We start from the raw sequence: 18,388 nt of genomic DNA on the forward strand, positions 1-18,388 counted from the left end.
CTGACCTGAGATCAGATTCTAAAAATGTTCTTCTACATCCTGACAGTTTTCCATTCTGACCTGAGATCAGATTCTAAAAATGTTCTTCTACGTCCCTGACAGTTTTCCATTCTGACCTGAGATCAGATTCTAAAAAATGTTCTTCTACATCATGACAGTTTTCCATTCTGACCTGAGATCAGATTCTAAAAATGTTCTTCTACGTCCCTGACAGTTTTCCATTCTGACCTGAGATCAGATTTCTAAAAATGTTCTTCTACATCCTGACAGTTTTCCATTCTGACCTGAGATCAGATTCTACAAATGTTCTTCTACATCCTGACAGTTTTCCCATTCTGACCTGAGATCAGATTCTAAAAATGTTCTTCTACATCCTGACAGTTTTCTGAAAAAGCTATGATTCTATGTCAGTCGTTCTTCGATTTTTCAAAAAATAGCAGACCTATACAAGCTCGTAGCGCGCCACTCGGTGGCGCGCTATGAGCTTGTAGATCTGCTATTTTTCAATAGCTAAAGCATAACATAATGCTAACACCAAAAGGGGTTCCCTCCCAAAAGGGGTAAAAAATATATATACTTTTACTTTTGCTCGACTACATCTCAGTGTCAAACGTTGTACTTTTTACTCCACTACTCTTGCTGTATTTAGAAAACGTCACTAGTTACAGTACATTGTATTATTACAAAACATACATTAACTAACAACTTTGACTATTTGAAAATGACCGATCTACGCCACACACACACACACACACACACACACACACACACTCGTACACTGCACAGTGCAGATTTACTGACAAAGCTATTTGAATAATATTCAAATTCAAATATAATTTGAATATTTTTGAATTTGAATGCTTACCTGTCTTTCATGTTGGGATTGATTTTAGAGACTTCTGTGAGGAATATGACTGTCTCCAGATGACCTGCAATAAACGGCAAATCATTTCAATAGTGCAGGAAGGGTCCCAGACACTTGGGGAAAATGTTTTTTGAAACGATTCCCTAACTTTCCCAAAGTATTTGACCTCATTTCCAAGCGTATATGGTGCAGTATTTGAGGCTCTTTACACCAGTGTGCTATCAGTGCCTGCCTGGCTATAAGACTGACTCCAGCAAACGTGTCACATGAAAAAGTAGATTCTTTGATTAGGCTGCACACCCACAGCCCGTGCAGCAGAGCACTAAAATTAAAATTTCACCCATTTCACGTAATGTTATATTTTGGTTCATGTATTTTATGAACAAAATCAATAGAGGGTAATGCACGTGACATCATCATACCCGGAAGTTATGCGGGAACACCTACTGAGTGACAGAAAACTACTTTCTGGCCTTGTCAGCCCATACATCCAAACAGAAAAGTCCTGTCTGATTGCATTAAATTACTTTAAAGTAAACATTAAATTAACTTTGCCACTCGATCTGCCATTCACTTTATGCATGCGCATACATACCCTCTATAGCCAAAAACAATATAGGCTATATCCATTTTTCTAAACATTTGATTAATTCCAAACCTTTTCCAGGCCTGGAAAACATTTTTTTCCAGGCATACTAATGACTGTGGGAACCCTGAGAGTGCCAATGTGGTTTAAGTGTGTTGAATATGAGGCAGGTTTGGTGCTGGCGGCGTGTTTCCTCCTCCGCGTCATCAGTGCCCATACCCGAAGGCGGGGTTGGCGAAAGGGCCTTTCTGTGTGGAGTTTGCATGTTCTCCCCGTGTCCCCTAGGGTAGGTACCCTCACATGTTCTCCCCGTGTCCCCTAGGGTAGGTACCCTCACATGTTCTCCCCGTGTCCCCTAGGGTAGGTACCCTCACAAAAACATGCAGTAATCCTGGTCTCTAAAACTGCCTCCCACGCGCTACGTCCAACCAGGGAAACTCCCCCCTGTCAGGTGTAAAGGAGCAACTTAGACACTCAAGCATGAAGGAAGCATGAGTTAAGTCCGTTGCTCTCCCCAGGTTGGCGGAGGGTGTGTAGAGCCCAGGATCACAGTAGATGAGTGACACAGGGGTGAAAAATGGGTTACAAAATCGTGGGATAAAAAATATATTAAAGAAGGGAAATTAAAAAAAAGAAAAAGTAAAAAAAATAAATATGAGGCAGGTGTAAGTGTGTTGAATATGAGGCAGGTTTAAGTGTGTTGAATATGAGGCAGGTTTAAGTGTGTTGAATATGAGGCAGGTTTAAGTGTGTTGAATATGAGGCAGGTTTAAGTGTGTTGAATATGAGGCAGGTTTAAGTGTGTTGAATATGAGGCAGGTGTAAGTGTGTTGAATATGAGGCAGGTTTAAGTGTGTTGAATATGAGGCCGGTGTAAGTGAAGAATGAATCATGGGTAATGGTGATGAAGGGTTACCTTCTGCAGCAGCGACATGCAGGGCAGAGCGAGAGTCATAGTCCTTCTCCGCCATGTTGACGTCTGAAAGGGCAAACCTTTATCATCCACCAGGCAGGGACAAAGCAAAGGTTAACCACAGTGACGGATGGAGGCAATATCTTCGACCAAACAAATAATTACAAAGAAAAACAACAACAAAAAGCGTTTTTAGAAAGTTATCCTCGTTTCTTATCATTTTGGACCAGGGGCTATAGCCCATATCGTACGGCATACTATAGCGCGCAGTTTTTCATCATTTTTGAAGATTTGAAAAAAATGACGAAATGACAAAAACGATGGGTTATAGCCCATGTTTTTTGAAATTTTGGAAAAAAAAGTTAGCCTCGTTTCTCATCATTTTGGACCGTGGGCTATAGCCCATATCGTACGGCATACTATAGCGCGCCGTTTTTCATCATTTTTGAGGATTTAAAAAAAATGACGAAATGACAAAAACGATGGGTTATAGCCCATGTTTTTTGAAATTTTGAAAAAAAAAGTTAGCCTCGTTTCTCATCATTTTGGACCGTGGGCTATAGCCCATATCGTACGGCATACTATAGCGCGCCGTTTTTCATCATCTTTGAAGATTTGAAAAAAATGACGAAATGACAAAAACGATGGGTTATAGCCCATGTTTTTTGAAATTTTGAAAAAAAAAGTTAGCCTCGTTTCTCATCATTTTGGACCGTGGGCTATAGCCCATATCGTACGGCATACTATAGCGCGCCGTTTTTCATCATTTTTGAAGATTTGAAAAAAATGACGAAATGACAAAAACGATGGGTTATAGCCCATGTTTTTTGAAATTTTGAAAAAAAAAGTTAGCCTCGTTTCTCATCATTTTGGACCGTGGGCTATAGCCCATATCGTACGCCATACTATAGCGCGCCGTTTTTCATCATTTTTGAGGATTTAAAAAAAATGACGAAATGACAAAAACGATGGGTTATAGCCCATGTTTTTTGAAATTTTGAAAAAAAAAGTTAGCCTCGTTTCTCATCATTTTGGACCGTGGGCTATAGCCCATATCGTACGGCATACTATAGCGCGCCGTTTTTCATTATTTTTGAGGATTTGAAAAAAATGACAAAATGACAAAAACGATGGGTTATAGCCCATGTTTTTTTAAATGTTGGAAAAAAAAGTTATCCTCGTTTCTCATCATTTTGGACCATGGGCTATAGCCCATATCGTACGGCATACTATAGCACGCCGTTTTTCATCATTTTTGAGGATTTGAAAAAAATGACGAAATGACAAAAACGATGGGTTATAGCCCATGTTTTTTGAAATTTTGAAAAAAAAAAGTTATCCTCGTTTCTCATCATTTTGGACCATGGGCTATAGCCCATATCGTACGGCATACTATAGCGCGCAGTTTTTCATCATTTTTGAGGATTTGAAAAAAATGACGAAATGACAAAAACGATGGGTTATAGCCCATGTTTTTTGAAATTTTGAAAAAAAAAAGTTATCCTCGTTTCTCATCATTTTGGACCGTGGGCTATAGCCCATATCGTACGGCATACTATAGCGCGCCGTTTTTCATTATTTTTGAGGATTTGAAAAAAATGACAAAATGACAAAAACGATGGGTTATAGCCCATGTTTTTTTAAATGTTGGAAAAAAAAGTTATCCTCGTTTCTCATCATTTTGGACCATGGGCTATAGCTCATATCGTACGGCATACTATAGCGCGCAGTTTTTCATCATTTTTGAGGATTTGAAAAAAATGACAAAATGACAAAAACGATGGGTTATAGCCCATGTTTTTTGAAATGTTGGAAAAAAAAGTTATCCTCGTTTCTCATCATTTTGGACCATGGGCTATAGCTCATATCGTACGGCATACTATAGCGCGCAGTTTTTCATCATTTTTGAGGATTTGAAAAAAATGACAAAATGACAAAAACGATGGGTTATAGCCCATGTTTTTTGAAATTTTGGAAAAAAAAAGTTATCCTCGTTTCTCATCATTTTGGACCGTGGGCTATAGCCCATATCGTACGGCATACTATAGCGCGCCGTTTTTCATTATTTTTGAGGATTTGAAAAAAATGACAAAATGACAAAAACGATGGGTTATAGCCCATGTTTTTTGAAATTTTGGGAAAAAAAAGTTATCCTCGTTTCTCATCATTTTGGACCGTGGGCTATAGCCCATATCGTACGGCATACTATAGCGCGCAGTTTTTCATCATTTTTGAGGATTTGAAAAAAATGACGAAATGACAAAAACGATGGGTTATAGCCCATGTTTTTTGAAATTTTGAAAAAAAAAAGTTATCCTCGTTTCTCATCATTTTGGACCGTGGGCTATAGCCCATATCGTACGGCATACTATAGCGCGCCGTTTTTCATTATTTTTGAGGATTTGAAAAAAATGACAAAATGACAAAAACGATGGGTTATAGCCCATGTTTTTTTAAATGTTGGAAAAAAAAGTTATCCTCGTTTCTCATCATTTTGGACCATGGGCTATAGCTCATATCGTACGGCATACTATAGCGCGCAGTTTTTCATCATTTTTGAGGATTTGAAAAAAATGACAAAATGACAAAAACGATGGGTTATAGCCCATGTTTTTTGAAATGTTGGAAAAAAAAGTTATCCTCGTTTCTCATCATTTTGGACCATGGGCTATAGCTCATATCGTACGGCATACTATAGCGCGCAGTTTTTCTACATTTTTGAGGATTTGAAAAAAATGGCAAAATGACAAAAACGATGGGTTATAGCCCATGTTTTTTGAAATTTTGAAAAAAAAAAGTTATCCTCGTTTCTCATCATTTTGGACCGTGGGCTATAGCCCATATCGTACGGCATACTATAGCGCGCCGTTTTTCATTATTTTTGAGGATTTGAAAAAAATGACAAAATGACAAAAACGATGGGTTATAGCCCATGTTTTTTGAAATGTTGGAAAAAAAAGTTATCCTCGTTTCTCATCATTTTGGACCATGGGCTATAGCCCATATCGTACGGCATACTATAGCGCGCCGTTTTTCATTATTTTTGAGGATTTGAAAAAAATGACAAAATGACAAAAACGATGGGTTATAGCCCATGTTTTTTGAAATTTTGGAAAAAAAAAGTTATCCTCGTTTCTCATCATTTTGGACCGTGGGCTATAGCCCATATCGTACGGCATACTATAGCGCGCCGTTTTTCATTATTTTTGAGGATTTGAAAAAAATGACAAAATGACAAAAACGATGGGTTATAGCCCATGTTTTTTGAAATTTTGGAAAAAAAAAGTTATCCTCGTTTCTCATCATTTTGGACCATGGGCTATAGCCCATATCGTACGGCATACTATAGCGCGCCGTTTTTCATTATTTTTGAGGATTTGAAAAAAATGACAAAATGACAAAAACGATGGGTTATAGCCCATGTTTTTTGAAATTTTGGAAAAAAAAAGTTATCCTCGTTTCTCATCATTTTGGACTGTGGGCTATAGCCCATATCGTACGGCATACTATAGCGCGCCGTTTTTCATTATTTTTGAGGATTTGAAAAAAATGACAAAATGACAAAAACGATGGGTTATAGCCCATGTTTTTTGAAATTTTGGAAAAAAAAAAGTTATCCTCGTTTCTCATCATTTTGGACCATGGGCTATAGCCCATATCGTACGGGGTTATAGCCCATCGTATAGCCCATCGTTTTTTGAATTTTTGGAGAAAAAAAATCCAGGCCCATGAATTAGAGGATAAAGCTCACATGTTACCCAAATAGTTGAATACACAAAAGCTAAGGCACTGGTACTGGTACTTCTGGTTTACCGGAACGGGGTTCAACTCCCTGCAGTGCCCTGCTCAATGTGTTGTATTTACCGGAAAAATTGCGGTGTTGCGGAGGATGAGAAACATTAGCAAATTGCGGAGTGTTTAAAAAAAAGTAAAAATTGGCGTAGTATTGCGGAGGAATTGCGGAAATTGCGGAAATTGTGGAAATTGAAAATTGCGGAAATTGAAAATTGCGCAAATTGGAAATTGCGGAAATTTTCTAATTATTTGTTTAATAGGCCCAAAAAATCACGAAGATGATGGATAGCTGCAGCCTAAACGAGGGCGCTTATCTATAGGTTATCTACTGTATAGGTTATCTACTGTATAGGTTATCTACTGTATAGGTTATGGGTTCACTCACCTCCTCAGGGCAGAGACATCTCCATTGTAGGCTGCAAACATCAGGTTGATCACTGACTTGTTCTAATGGGACAAAAGACAAATCACAATTATAATCATGGATTTGATCCTGGTTGTTGTTTGTCTGGCGTGAAAGATCACAGGGTCTTTGAGGCCATGTGTGTTTGGAGATAGTCCAACATTTTAAAGTAGCTAAAATAGCTTACTGTAACTACAGTATACAACCTCACAACGCATCGTGAATGATGGTTCGGGATTTGTAGTTATTCCACTGGCCCGTGAGGGTTCGGGATTTGTAGTTATTCCACTGGCCTGTGAGGCCTTGTCAGGTGTAAGAATGGGGGCTCCAAGGAGAAAGGTTGGGAGCTACTGATGTAATGGAGGTCTAATCACAAGGCGTGAAGCACTTTCTTTTCACAACTTCCGACCCAGATAAAGATACAATCCACCTTCTAAGTTGGAAAAACACAACAAGATAAGATAAACCTTATTGTTTCCCCATACAGGGGATGTGTTCTGGACTCTGTGATCAGACCATCTAGAACAAAAGAAAGCGTTTTGTTTTTTTAAACGCAAACGTGCATAGCCTCTCCTTATCTTGTTTAACAATGTTAAATGTACACTATGTAGTTCAGAGCTAGAATGTTCTCTGATGTGTTTCCTGTGATGTAAGTCCTATCAGTGGATAAAAAGACAAAGACTAAAGACTAACATAGTTTAATGGTACATAGTTTCAGTGTTTGGATAGTGTAAACAGTTACCTGGTCCTCAGCAGGCCTTCTAGGATCATGTTTCTTCGTGAAGTGCCTCAGGTTGTCATAATTGTGGAAGTTGAAGTGAGACACCAGCTCCTATAAAACAATCACAACTTGTAATGTAACTTTTATAGTGCTTCCACATCATACATCCTACAGTATGTTGATACATTATATTGTATTAACATATACTAGTCTACCATACAGATCAGAATAACATTTTATTCACACACTAAAGTGATGCCTTTCAGCTTTTTAGTGGACGGACGCACAGCCAGAATAGATACGGTACCTCGCAGAAGTGGATGCCTCTGACGCTGTTCCCCACCCGGTCCAGAGCAGGGGACCAGCACATCATGCCCATCACGTTGGGCACCACCAGCAGAACCGCTCCGGAAACACCCGACTTGGCCGGCAGGCCCACCTGGATGACACGGAGAACAGGCAACGTTGGTGGTTCATTGTCACGCCATTTAATTGTGTTTTTTTTTAGAAATTAGAAATTACATTTCTGTTTTTGTCTTTTAGGCTTCGTAATAGAAAATAGTGCACAGGGAAATTTGGCAAATAAGAAATGACTCAGATATATGTTGTACCAAGAAATTACTGGCATTTTAAAAATGTTATACTTAAAAAAAATAGTGGAAATAGCTAGTGTAAGCATCCAATTTCAGCCTACAGTCACGATTATGACAAAAATAATTGTGATTATCTCAAATAATTACGATGATGTAATAATTGTGACAACCATGAGTCAATAACATTACAGTGGTTATCAAACGTTGTACATTTCAAGCACCACCATAACTCTGAGAGAGAACAGATGGACAGATGGTGCACTTGGTTCCATATGGACCCAAATGGACCCATTGATACGGGTGCACTTGGTTCCATATGGACCCAAATGGACCCATTGATATGGGTGCACTTGGTTCCATTTGTTCCATTTACACCTTTACTAATGTGATGTGATAATAAAGATTGATTCTCTGATTCTATCTTCTCTGAGTTGACCGGTAAGGCCAGTATAAATGCATCATGCTCCTGTAGTGTACGTACATGAAAGGCGAACTCTCCAGAGAAGTCGTACATTCCACACGAGTGCATCAGACTCAGCGTGTCGCGCACCGCCTCCGCGCTCAGCACGCGCTCCCCTGTGATTGGACAGATGCCCCCGTTGGCCAGCGTGGCGGCCATGACACTGCCCGACTCACACGTCACCTCGATGGCACACAGCTGGAATGGAACAGATACAATTAAACTATTACAGAGTGACACATGTTAAGAAAAGTGACTGTTTACCCAGGGTAACTGGACTAAGCTCAAGAACTTGTTTACAGCCAGGCCTGCATGCTCATAGAACATTTCATGGTAGGGGTTCAATGCCTTGCTCAAGGGCACTTCAGCGGTGGTAATTTTAACGTGCCGGTCCGGGGATACGAACTATAGCGACCTTCCGATATCAAGACCGCTCCGCAAACCGTTCGGCCACCGCTGCCCAGTTAAACCAGATATATGACAGATAGACAGATAGATAGATAGATAGATAGATAGATAGATAGATAGATAGATAGATAGATAGATAGATAGATAGATAGATAGACAGATAGATAGACAGATAGATAGATATTCACCTGGAAGTAGCAGTCCAACGCTGCCATCATGTCTGCATTCTCTGGGAAGCACTGCAAAGACACACAGTTTATAATAGTCATATTGCAGATATTGACTGTTATTGTTTCACATGTTATTGTTTACATTTACTGTATATATACACAGTAGGTCCAGACTACTGTACTGTGTTTTGAAGTCCAAGCGAAGTCAAGGTTAAAGGTTGTGTACTTTGTTTACATCTCGTGTGTACATAATTTTGGTTGAGTCTTCATAGGCCTCCGTCAGTCAGTCAGGGTTGACCATGGTTTGCACATCCTACAGGTCTGGTCTGGAGTCTCTTATTATGGCTGAACAGTGGCATACAGTACTGTAGAAAACCCCACCACTCTAGCTGAGAGTTGTTGGTGGTGTGGGCGGGGCCAACAATCAGCACACCTGGGGACTATATATAGGCCTAACTAGGCAGCAGACAAACATTTGTCCCTCTGTACTGAGACAACTCCTTCGTGCCTGTACACACCGATGCATCACTGTACTGTAAGTCTGCCCTTTCCTAATTACCAGAATGCCCCTCCGAATATTCCATTTGTTAGACTGCCTGTGTTTCTTGTGTCTGATTACGCCTGAATCATCCCCTTTTGTTATGCTTTAGCTATTGAAAAATAGCAGATCTACAAGCTCATAGCTCATAGCTACGAGCTTGTAGGTCTGCTATTTTTGAACATAACTGACATTATAGAAACATAGCTTTTTCAGAAAACTGTCAGGATGTAGAAGACTTTTTTTTAAATCTGATCTCAGGTCAAAATCATCTTAAACCATCATTCGTCCTCATTCCACCAAAATGTCACTGAATAAACCTCTTGACTATCAAACTGCCTGATCTGTGGACCTCATATGCTCTCATAGGCATGCAGGTGTACAGTAGGAGTTCACATACTGTACAACAACAGCCAGCCTTCTTTTACCAGTCAGAATATCTATCTTAAGTACATTATGTGGTTGTTGGTCTGTCTACGTTGTCGTGCTCTGTTCTGCGGGCCCTCTTGACTTCCTCTGCGTCTGACAAGTGTTTTATTAATCTTTTTCAGCTGTCATGAGGTGTTGCACACACTGCTCTGTTATGTTTTTTTTTTTTTTTTCAGCTGTCATGAGGTGTTGCACACACTGCTCTGTTATGTTTATTATTATTTTTCAGCTGTCATGAGGTGTTGCACGCTGCTCTGTAATGTTTATTATTTTTTTTTCAGCTGTCATGAGGTGTTGCAAGCTGCTCTGTTATGTTTATTATTCTTTTTTCAGCTGTCATGAGGTGTTGCATGCTGCTCTGTTATGTTTGCGTGCCCATGTCTACTGTTGATCTGTTGGATTATGAACAATATAAACAGTGGTGTGGTGGCATATATATATATATATATATATATATATGGCTTCAATGCCCCAAGTCTCCGGGTTCAAACTTAAATATGCTCCAAAAACTATACTAACTTAACCCATTTAGACCTGACATCGACATTTAAAAAAATGTCTTCTAAATCCTGACAGTTTTCTGAAATGCCTCATGTTTCTATATCAGTGGTGCTCAATATTTCATGTCAAGGATGCCAGAAACTATTATGTAATTGGCCACCGACGACCACCATCTGATATGATGTTCAAATAAACCCTCAGAAGCAAAGCTTTCTAGTTAAAAACGTTACGCTCTGAAAGAATATATATTCAAAGATTTGCGCCACATTTTCACGGTTAAAAAAAATATATTTGCAGACCTACAAGCTCGTAGCGTGGCTATTTTTCAACAGCTAAAGTATAACATAGTGCTTAAAGTTGAACTGAAGCTAATTGACAACAGTACAGTAGAAAGTAGTGTAAACTTTCCACTGTATAAATCTGTTCTAAACGCGTGCTTGTGCTTTTCCACAACAGTCTGGATACACATTATATTAAACATTAACCTTTTATATGGTTTCCTGTATTATGATAACCTGATATAAACCTCCGTCTGGGTAAACATCATATTAATCATTAACCTTATGGTTATTGTGATGGCCTGTTTATTGACGCAAACATTATACGGTCTATACATCAATCAATGGACATCAACGCTAATGTGCTTTACCGCCAAATGAGATTGTAAACATTAAGTTAAACATTAACATGTCTGCGTTTCTGCATATACGATAAGACCTGAATAACCTGAAGTGGCGGAGATGTCCGTTGTCTATATATCTATCGTAAACATTATGCACTAACGTGAACTCACACTGTAATTCCGGCTAAACATGTATAGGCTACATTATATTGTCTCTGTCGTGTAGAAAAAAAGTCCAAAACTTTACCAGGCTCTGTATACAGTTCTATTCAACCCCCAGGCTCTGTATTACAGTTCTATTCAACCCCCAGGCTCTGTATTACAGTGCTATTCAACCCCCAGGCTCTGTATACAGTTCTATTCAACCCCCAGGCTCTGTATACAGTTCTATTCAACCCCCAGGCTCTGTATACAGTTCTATTCAACCCCCAGGCTCTGTATACAGTTCTATTCAACCCCCAGGCTCCGTTCCACTCACCTTTTTCTCTTTGAGATAATAACCAATGGCATAGTTCCGATCCCCTGTCTCCTTCTCTGACTGGAATCTGTTAGATGAAACGGGAGAGAATAATGTTTCATAAATAATTATGACACAAGCTCAGCACAATAAGACTGTTTTCACTGCAGCCAAATATAATGAATTGATTCAATATTAGGTCAGTTTCACTTATGTCAATATTATTGACATAAATAGTAGGGTGAATGTATGGTGACAATCTACTGTACATCCAGAAGTGTTACAGCAAACGAACGCACAGGTCTATTTTGCATGTCGTTAGGGTTTCTATGAGGAGAAATAAGGGGTTCTGTGTTCTGACCTTAAGGGACAGTTGCTATTATCTATGCTGTCATTCACCAACATACCTTGCCATTCGCTTCAATATGAAATGGCACAAGGGACGGACTCCACAAAAAGACCACCCCAAAAATCGGCGCACACATGTGCCCTTTTCTTTGAGCCCCTGCCCCCCCAGTGCTCTCTGCACGGCCCTGTAACTGAGGTTAGGTTACCTGTTAGTAACCCCCAGCCAGGTGTTACTAATGATACTAATTAAGGCTCTGTTCCAGCCTACATGCACAATAGCAGCATCCTGACTCCATTGGATTACAGTGGAACACAACCTTAATTACTATCATTTGTTAAATTGTTACAGGATGTAACATTGCCCTACTTTTTTGTACACGGCCGTAGAATAATTGTGTTGTGTGTGCACTATTGTACTTTAGCATAACACTCACACTGCGTTGTTGAAGCCCACAAATTCTCCTCCAGCCATGGCGTTCAAGTACTCCATTATCTACCAACGACAACACAAACAAATATTTGTTGAAACGGCACACCACCAAAAATATAAGCATAAGACGACTTCAAAATACAAAACCATTTAGGTACTTACATAGTCGAACCTTGCAGCTTTATTTGTCTGAGGCTGTTAAAAAGAAAACAACATATAATAGTATTATATATTTATTATTAATATAATAATACCATTGGCTGTGTTTTTGAAGTTAAGTAACGGTCATACAGGCCCTATAGATGGCAGTGTTGGCGTATTCTGACACTAATGGCACACATGACACTTATTCTGTATGACATGTCTGCTTTGGCTGCCTGCCAGCCTGCCTGTCTGCATGCATGCGTGCCTGCCTGCCTGCGTGCGTGTCTGCCTTCCTGCGTGCGTTCGTGTATGCCTGCCTGCGTGCGTGCCTGCGTGTCTGTCCGTGTTGTAGTGGCAAGTTGGCATCTGTGAGGTGACCCATGTCCCAGACCCATCAGGTCTTCTTGGATTTCTTGGAGTTGACAAGTAGTAAAGTGACTAAATGTGGCTCTCGTACCGAACGTAGTGTGCCCTCCCTTTAACGACCTCACAGACTATTTGAAACTGGAGGAGATGATGTAAGACGGAATATGCCGTGAGGTCATTTTTTCGCACGACTCTGTTATGCAACAAAGCATGCAGGTCAAAGTGGTCGATGGATCTGCTGTAGCCTATGTATTAATAACAAAGCATGGTCAAAGTGGTCGATGGATCTGCTGTAGCCTATGTATTAAAAAAAACCAATAAAAAACGACTTCTCCATTATTCAATTGAAGGAATTCACTTCACCCCCCAAAATATATTTAGTTTTTTGTCACATTCCTGAGCCAATAATTCAACATCTCCTCCTACCACGGCTGTGGTAGGAGAGGAGACCAATACAAACTATTATAAAAGAGTATTATAATTATAAAATCCAAAACGACTCTCACAGTGCAATCATTGAGAGGTCTACTGATGTTTCAAGGGTTCAAAGAGCATGTTTTAAATAGGGTTTTGGTCTTGTTAAGATTGGTCTCCTATTATTAGTTGCAATTGCAGCCCTGCTTTGATTCCAATGAGAAACGTCTTGGCTTCTCTGCGTTGCTCTCTCTGACATGCCAACTGTATTTTTTTTATCACAAAGACTTGGCTGAACTTTTACATTCTGTTGGCACAACCGTGAGGTCATCTTTCTCCTACTCTGTATATGCAAATAACCACTAATTCCCTGTTTGCTATCAACATCAACACACACACACACACACACACACACACACACACACACACACACACACACACACACACACACACACACACACACACACACACACACACACACACACACACGTGGGTGAATGGATGATAACCTCCCCCCCCACCCACTCTCTCTCACAGCATAACAACGTACATGCCAAGCCAGTTTATCAGTCACACACCTTCCTCTGTAGGAGCCGTTATTGGCCCAGACAAACACCCGCCCCTGTTGTGAGTATGTCTCAAGCCCTGACCCCCCCCCCCCCCCCCCCCCCCACACACACACACACACACACACACACACACACACACACACACACACACACGCACACACACGTTGAACCTGACCTACATAAGATAACAGGCCTATCTGTGGCGTCAGCTGGCAGAGGGACAGTTCACCGGGCACGGGGCAATACAAGCCTTTAATCATGACGTTTTAACTATTTGTATTGTTGAGTTCTCAGAGATGCACTTTTTTTTTTAAATTATTATAAAACATGTTTATTGAGATAAGTGTGAAAAGTATTTTTCTGCCTATAGGCCTGAGGCTCCTCTGAGGTGCGGAGAGACAGGGTTTTGTCCCTGGGATTGGATTAGGTTGCTGTTGCTTTCCTTTTCCTTTTCTTTGAAGCACTGTGTCACTCATTTTTCCAAAATGTTAAACCCACCTCTCTCTCTCTCATTAGCGGGCAACAGTGCAGCACTATCCCTCTCTCTGTTCTGGCACAATAGTGCCCCTACTGGTACTCATTATACGTGCTCATTAACCAACACATAGGTGAACACATAGGCGGACACGGACATTGCTGTGCCTTTGAGTGGTTGCACCACTCAAAAATGTAATGCTTCGAAAATGGTCTTAAGTAATGAAAAGTATACACATGTTTTGTTTTCATGTATCACTGTATCTTACCTTGCTTGTAAACTAGATAAACTATTTAAAATATAATCTTGAAGAATGTTTTGGTGATTTTTACCTTTATGAGAGACGTGACGACTATGGCTCCAGCATTCACCATGGGGTTGTGTGGTTTGTCTGCAGAAAGATGAGATGTAATCTCTGATTAAATGCCTCCGCATGTAGTCATAACATGAATAACAAATTACATCATTTTGTGATTTACATTGCATGAATGCGTACCATAATGTACTATGCTAGGTACTAGGTTATGACTTGGCAAGACATAACTTATGATATGCACTTATTGGCCATTATTAGGCATTGTACATTTTGTTAATTTGCTTGCTGGGAACACTGGACTCAATGCATGGATGCATGTTTGTTCCACTGGTGAATATGGAATAACAAAGATAGGTCAAATTAATGTGGAATAGCACCCGATATACTGTATGCTGTACTAACCCTAGTAATCTGATGCCTCTTGCTCTATGTTGGTCATTTGAAGAACACAGGAGTCCATATTCTGGGCTATTCATATTCGGCCAAGTATCCTCAAAAATATCCGATCTACAAGCTCACAACAACACATTGCGTTGTGAAGTAAGTAGTAAGTACTGTAAGTAGCCTTGCCGAGCCATGAGGCCCATATAGGGGCAGGAGCCTATCTCCTGTTTCTATAGCGTGAGGCAGCTTGATGTACAAGTACACCCCCTGGACATGACGCTAGTATGACACTAGTATGTCGCAGGGACTTATACCCCCAATCCAACCCTTGATGCTGAGTGTCAAGCAGGGAGGCACTGGGTCCCATTTTTACAGTCTTTGGTATGACCCGGCCGGGGATCGAACCCCTACCTCCCAGTCTCAGGGCGGACACTCTAACCACAAGGCCAACACAATTGTTGCTATTCTTAGCCAAGGAGGTTTGGTATAGACTAGTCACGTGGATCTAGAATTGAACCCTGGTCATTCAAGTAGGCCTATAGGGTGTGAAGTGGTTACTGTAGTTCATTCCTTGCACTATAGTAGCATCTATAATCAGTAGTGCAAACAATGGAAAACAACATTTCTCAATCTGGGAACACAATCATTAACTGTACAGACAAGATTAATAACACCTTGGGCTGTACATTATTGTCCCCGACTGGACTGGCTGTTGTGCAACAGGGTAATTAGAGGGTTTGCCACACCTATATACTATATACTACACATACTGTATATATTGTATGTTATATTCTTATACAAGCTGATAAGGTGCTTTCATATGCGGCTGTGTTATTATCAGCTTGCCCAGCGCTGACCATCTATCAGGGAGTTTAGGTTCCTAGTAATGGCCAGGTTGTCCCTGTTTGTCTGTCTCTGTCCCTCCCTGTCTCTGTATATGTCCCTGTCTCTGTCTCTCTGTCCCCCTCCCGAAAAGTTCCGGGTTTGATCCCCGGGCACAGGCAGGGAAGTGAATGGCCACCACTCCCCAGTGCCCACCCCCCCTCCCCCTCCCCCAACACTGCTGAAGTACTGTAACCCGGGTTCATAATTGTACGTCTGTATTTGTATGGTCACGGTACCATCTGCATCAGTTCACAGCTCATCACACCGATCACTCACTCACTCAGTCACACCAGTTTGGAATCAGCCATCATCACCACACCCTAGTAGCATAAAGCACAGCACTGTTGTCTCAGTCAGTGAGGCCAGGTTTTTCCCTTTATACCATGAAACCCCATGAATGATGATGATGAACACAATGTAGGACCTGATTCACTCAAACACACACTTCCCCCCCCCCCCCCCCATAACTACTACACTCTCAAACACTGCCTCACATTACCCCTCTGACCTTGAAATGACTTTGACTTTGGACAAACTATGAAAAATGTAGTCTACTTATGAACAATTGAGTCTACTTTTTTTACGCGCGCAGTAAACGCATACGCACGCGCGCAAAATTGCCTGGTGTAGCTTGGCCGTCAGTCCACTCACCCTCCTCATCCAGAGACAGCTTATTGAACCTCATAGTCCACTGACTCACCCTCCTCATCCAGGGACAGCTTGTTGAACCTCAGTCCACTGACTCACCCTCCTCATCCAGGGACAGCTTATTGAACCTCAGTCCACTGACTCACCCTCCTCATCCAGGGACAGCTTGTTGAACCTCAGTCCACTGACTCACCCTCCTCATCCAGGGACAGCTTGTTGAACCTCAGTCCACTGACTCACCCTCCTCATCCAGGGACAGCTTATTGAACCTCAGTCCACTGACTCACCCTCCTCATCCAGGGACAGCTTGTTGAACCTCAGTCCACTGACTCACCCTCCTCATCCAGGGACAGCCTATTGAACCTCAGTCCACTGACTCACCCTCCTCATCCAGGGACAGCTTGTTGAACCTCAGTCCACTGGGCTCCTTGCCAACGTACTGGTGCACCAGATCGGTGCCGTGGTCGTGCACCGCGATGGCGTACTCCAGAGGCTTCACACACGACTGCAGACAGAACGGGATCCTGGTGTCGCCCACAGAATGTCTGCAACCACCACAACCACCACATGGAGAGCAGAGAGGATTGTTACAGGATGACAGAATGTCTGCAACCACCACAACACATAATAATAATAATAATAATATTAATATTAATACCACATGGAGAGCAGAGAGGATTGTTACAGGATGACTTTGGGAGAGGCTTCCCCCAGCACCCAAGTTGCATGTTCTTTGTAAGCTGTTTTCTTAGGACCCTTAAGGTGGATTTATGTTCTTATTGCCCAGTTCAACTAATGTCCCATGGGGTTAATTTGTAACCCTTTCTTATTTTATGATTCGGGTTGGGGATAGCGGTGTACTGTACGCTATCCCCAACCCGAACCATAAAATAAGATTATAAGATAATAAGTCGTCCTTTAAGGAAACGGTGAACAACTTCAAAAGTATCACAAGGTTGCACAGAAAGCCTTTTATTGTAGTTGTTTTGATTGCCAGTGCCTTTCTGCCACGATGCACCTCTATGGTAAAGATACTGGAGCATTTCAGTGCATTCTTGGGCAGAGTGCCCTGGATGCGAAAGAAAACTGAAAGAGAGAGAGAGCTGCTCAACAATGTCAACATTTGATCCTCCTGGCTGTGACTGACATAGGGCTGGGAACCGGTTCCATCAATCCAGAACCGGTTTATCATACTGTCAGAGAATGGTATGTGCCTACTGTATATGTGGACTTCACGTCTACAATACTGGTACTGTAGTTCTCAAATTCCATAAATCTGAGAGTGTACAAATGGACCCGCAAGTTTCTCTGAGTTACAGGCCTGTAAGGGTCCATTTGGAACGACCTACTGTACATGTATAGACATGTAGTGTGTGCACATGTGGCTGTGTGTGGACATGTGGCTGTGTGGGGACATGTGGCTGTGTGTGGACATGTGGCTGTGTGGGGACATGTGGCTGTGTGTGGACATGTGGCTGTGTGGGGACATGTGGCTGTGTGTGGACATGTGGCTGTGTGGGGACATGTGGCTGTGTGTGGACATGTGGCTGTGTGGGGACATGTGGCTGTGTGTGGACATGTGGCTGTGTGTGGACATGTGGCTGTGTGTGGACATGTGGCCTGTGAACTCTGCTATTTAGGGTTGAAACAGTGGGGTGGGGTGTTGAGCTATCTTTGGGAGAGCTTTTGTTTTGTCCTGTCTGTATATGGTTGTACTGTTGTATTGTTTTGTGAACTGTATTGTACAATGTATCTGTGTTGAGGAGCCCCTCTAAAATGAGATGTGACATCTCAAGGGGCTTATCCTTTCAATAAAGGTGTGTATATAAGTAAGAAGTGTTACCTCTGAGCGTCCACGGTGCATAACGACACCCCCCACAGGTCAGGGCTGAATTTAGCCAGCTGAGGAATGTAATCTGCTACCTACAGAAAGACACGAGACCCACAG

General features: G+C 41.4%; 1 protein-coding gene across 2 annotated transcripts in view; it reads right to left on the minus strand.

Moving 5' to 3' along the window:
- gls2a (glutaminase 2a (liver, mitochondrial)) overlaps positions 1-18,388 on the minus strand; it is a 42,123-nt gene that overhangs the window by 3,314 nt on the left and 20,421 nt on the right. Inside the window, exons 5-18 of one of the 2 annotated variants that reach the window (XM_080764641.1) lie at positions 18,284-18,363; positions 16,851-16,985; positions 16,444-16,472; positions 14,540-14,598; positions 12,402-12,434; positions 12,244-12,302; positions 11,483-11,549; positions 8,933-8,983; positions 8,358-8,534; positions 7,591-7,722; positions 7,305-7,394; positions 6,545-6,606; positions 2,368-2,444; positions 866-929 (exon numbers count right to left, since the gene is read on the minus strand). In XM_080764641.1, the coding sequence (XP_080620767.1) occupies positions 866-929; positions 2,368-2,444; positions 6,545-6,606; positions 7,305-7,394; positions 7,591-7,722; positions 8,358-8,534; positions 8,933-8,983; positions 11,483-11,549; positions 12,244-12,302; positions 12,402-12,434; positions 14,540-14,598; positions 16,444-16,472; positions 16,851-16,985; positions 18,284-18,363 (1,115 nt within the window). Of the gene's footprint in view, positions 1-865; positions 930-2,367; positions 2,445-6,544; positions 6,607-7,304; positions 7,395-7,590; positions 7,723-8,357; positions 8,535-8,932; positions 8,984-11,482; positions 11,550-12,243; positions 12,303-12,401; positions 12,435-14,539; positions 14,599-16,443; positions 16,473-16,821; positions 16,986-18,283; positions 18,364-18,388 lie in introns of both variants that reach the window. The other variant, XM_080764640.1, reaches the window with a different exon arrangement.

This window comes from Protomyctophum bolini (assembly GCF_963924005.1).
Source record: "Protomyctophum bolini genome assembly, chromosome: 5".
Taxonomy (NCBI): domain Eukaryota; kingdom Metazoa; phylum Chordata; class Actinopteri; order Myctophiformes; family Myctophidae; genus Protomyctophum; species Protomyctophum bolini.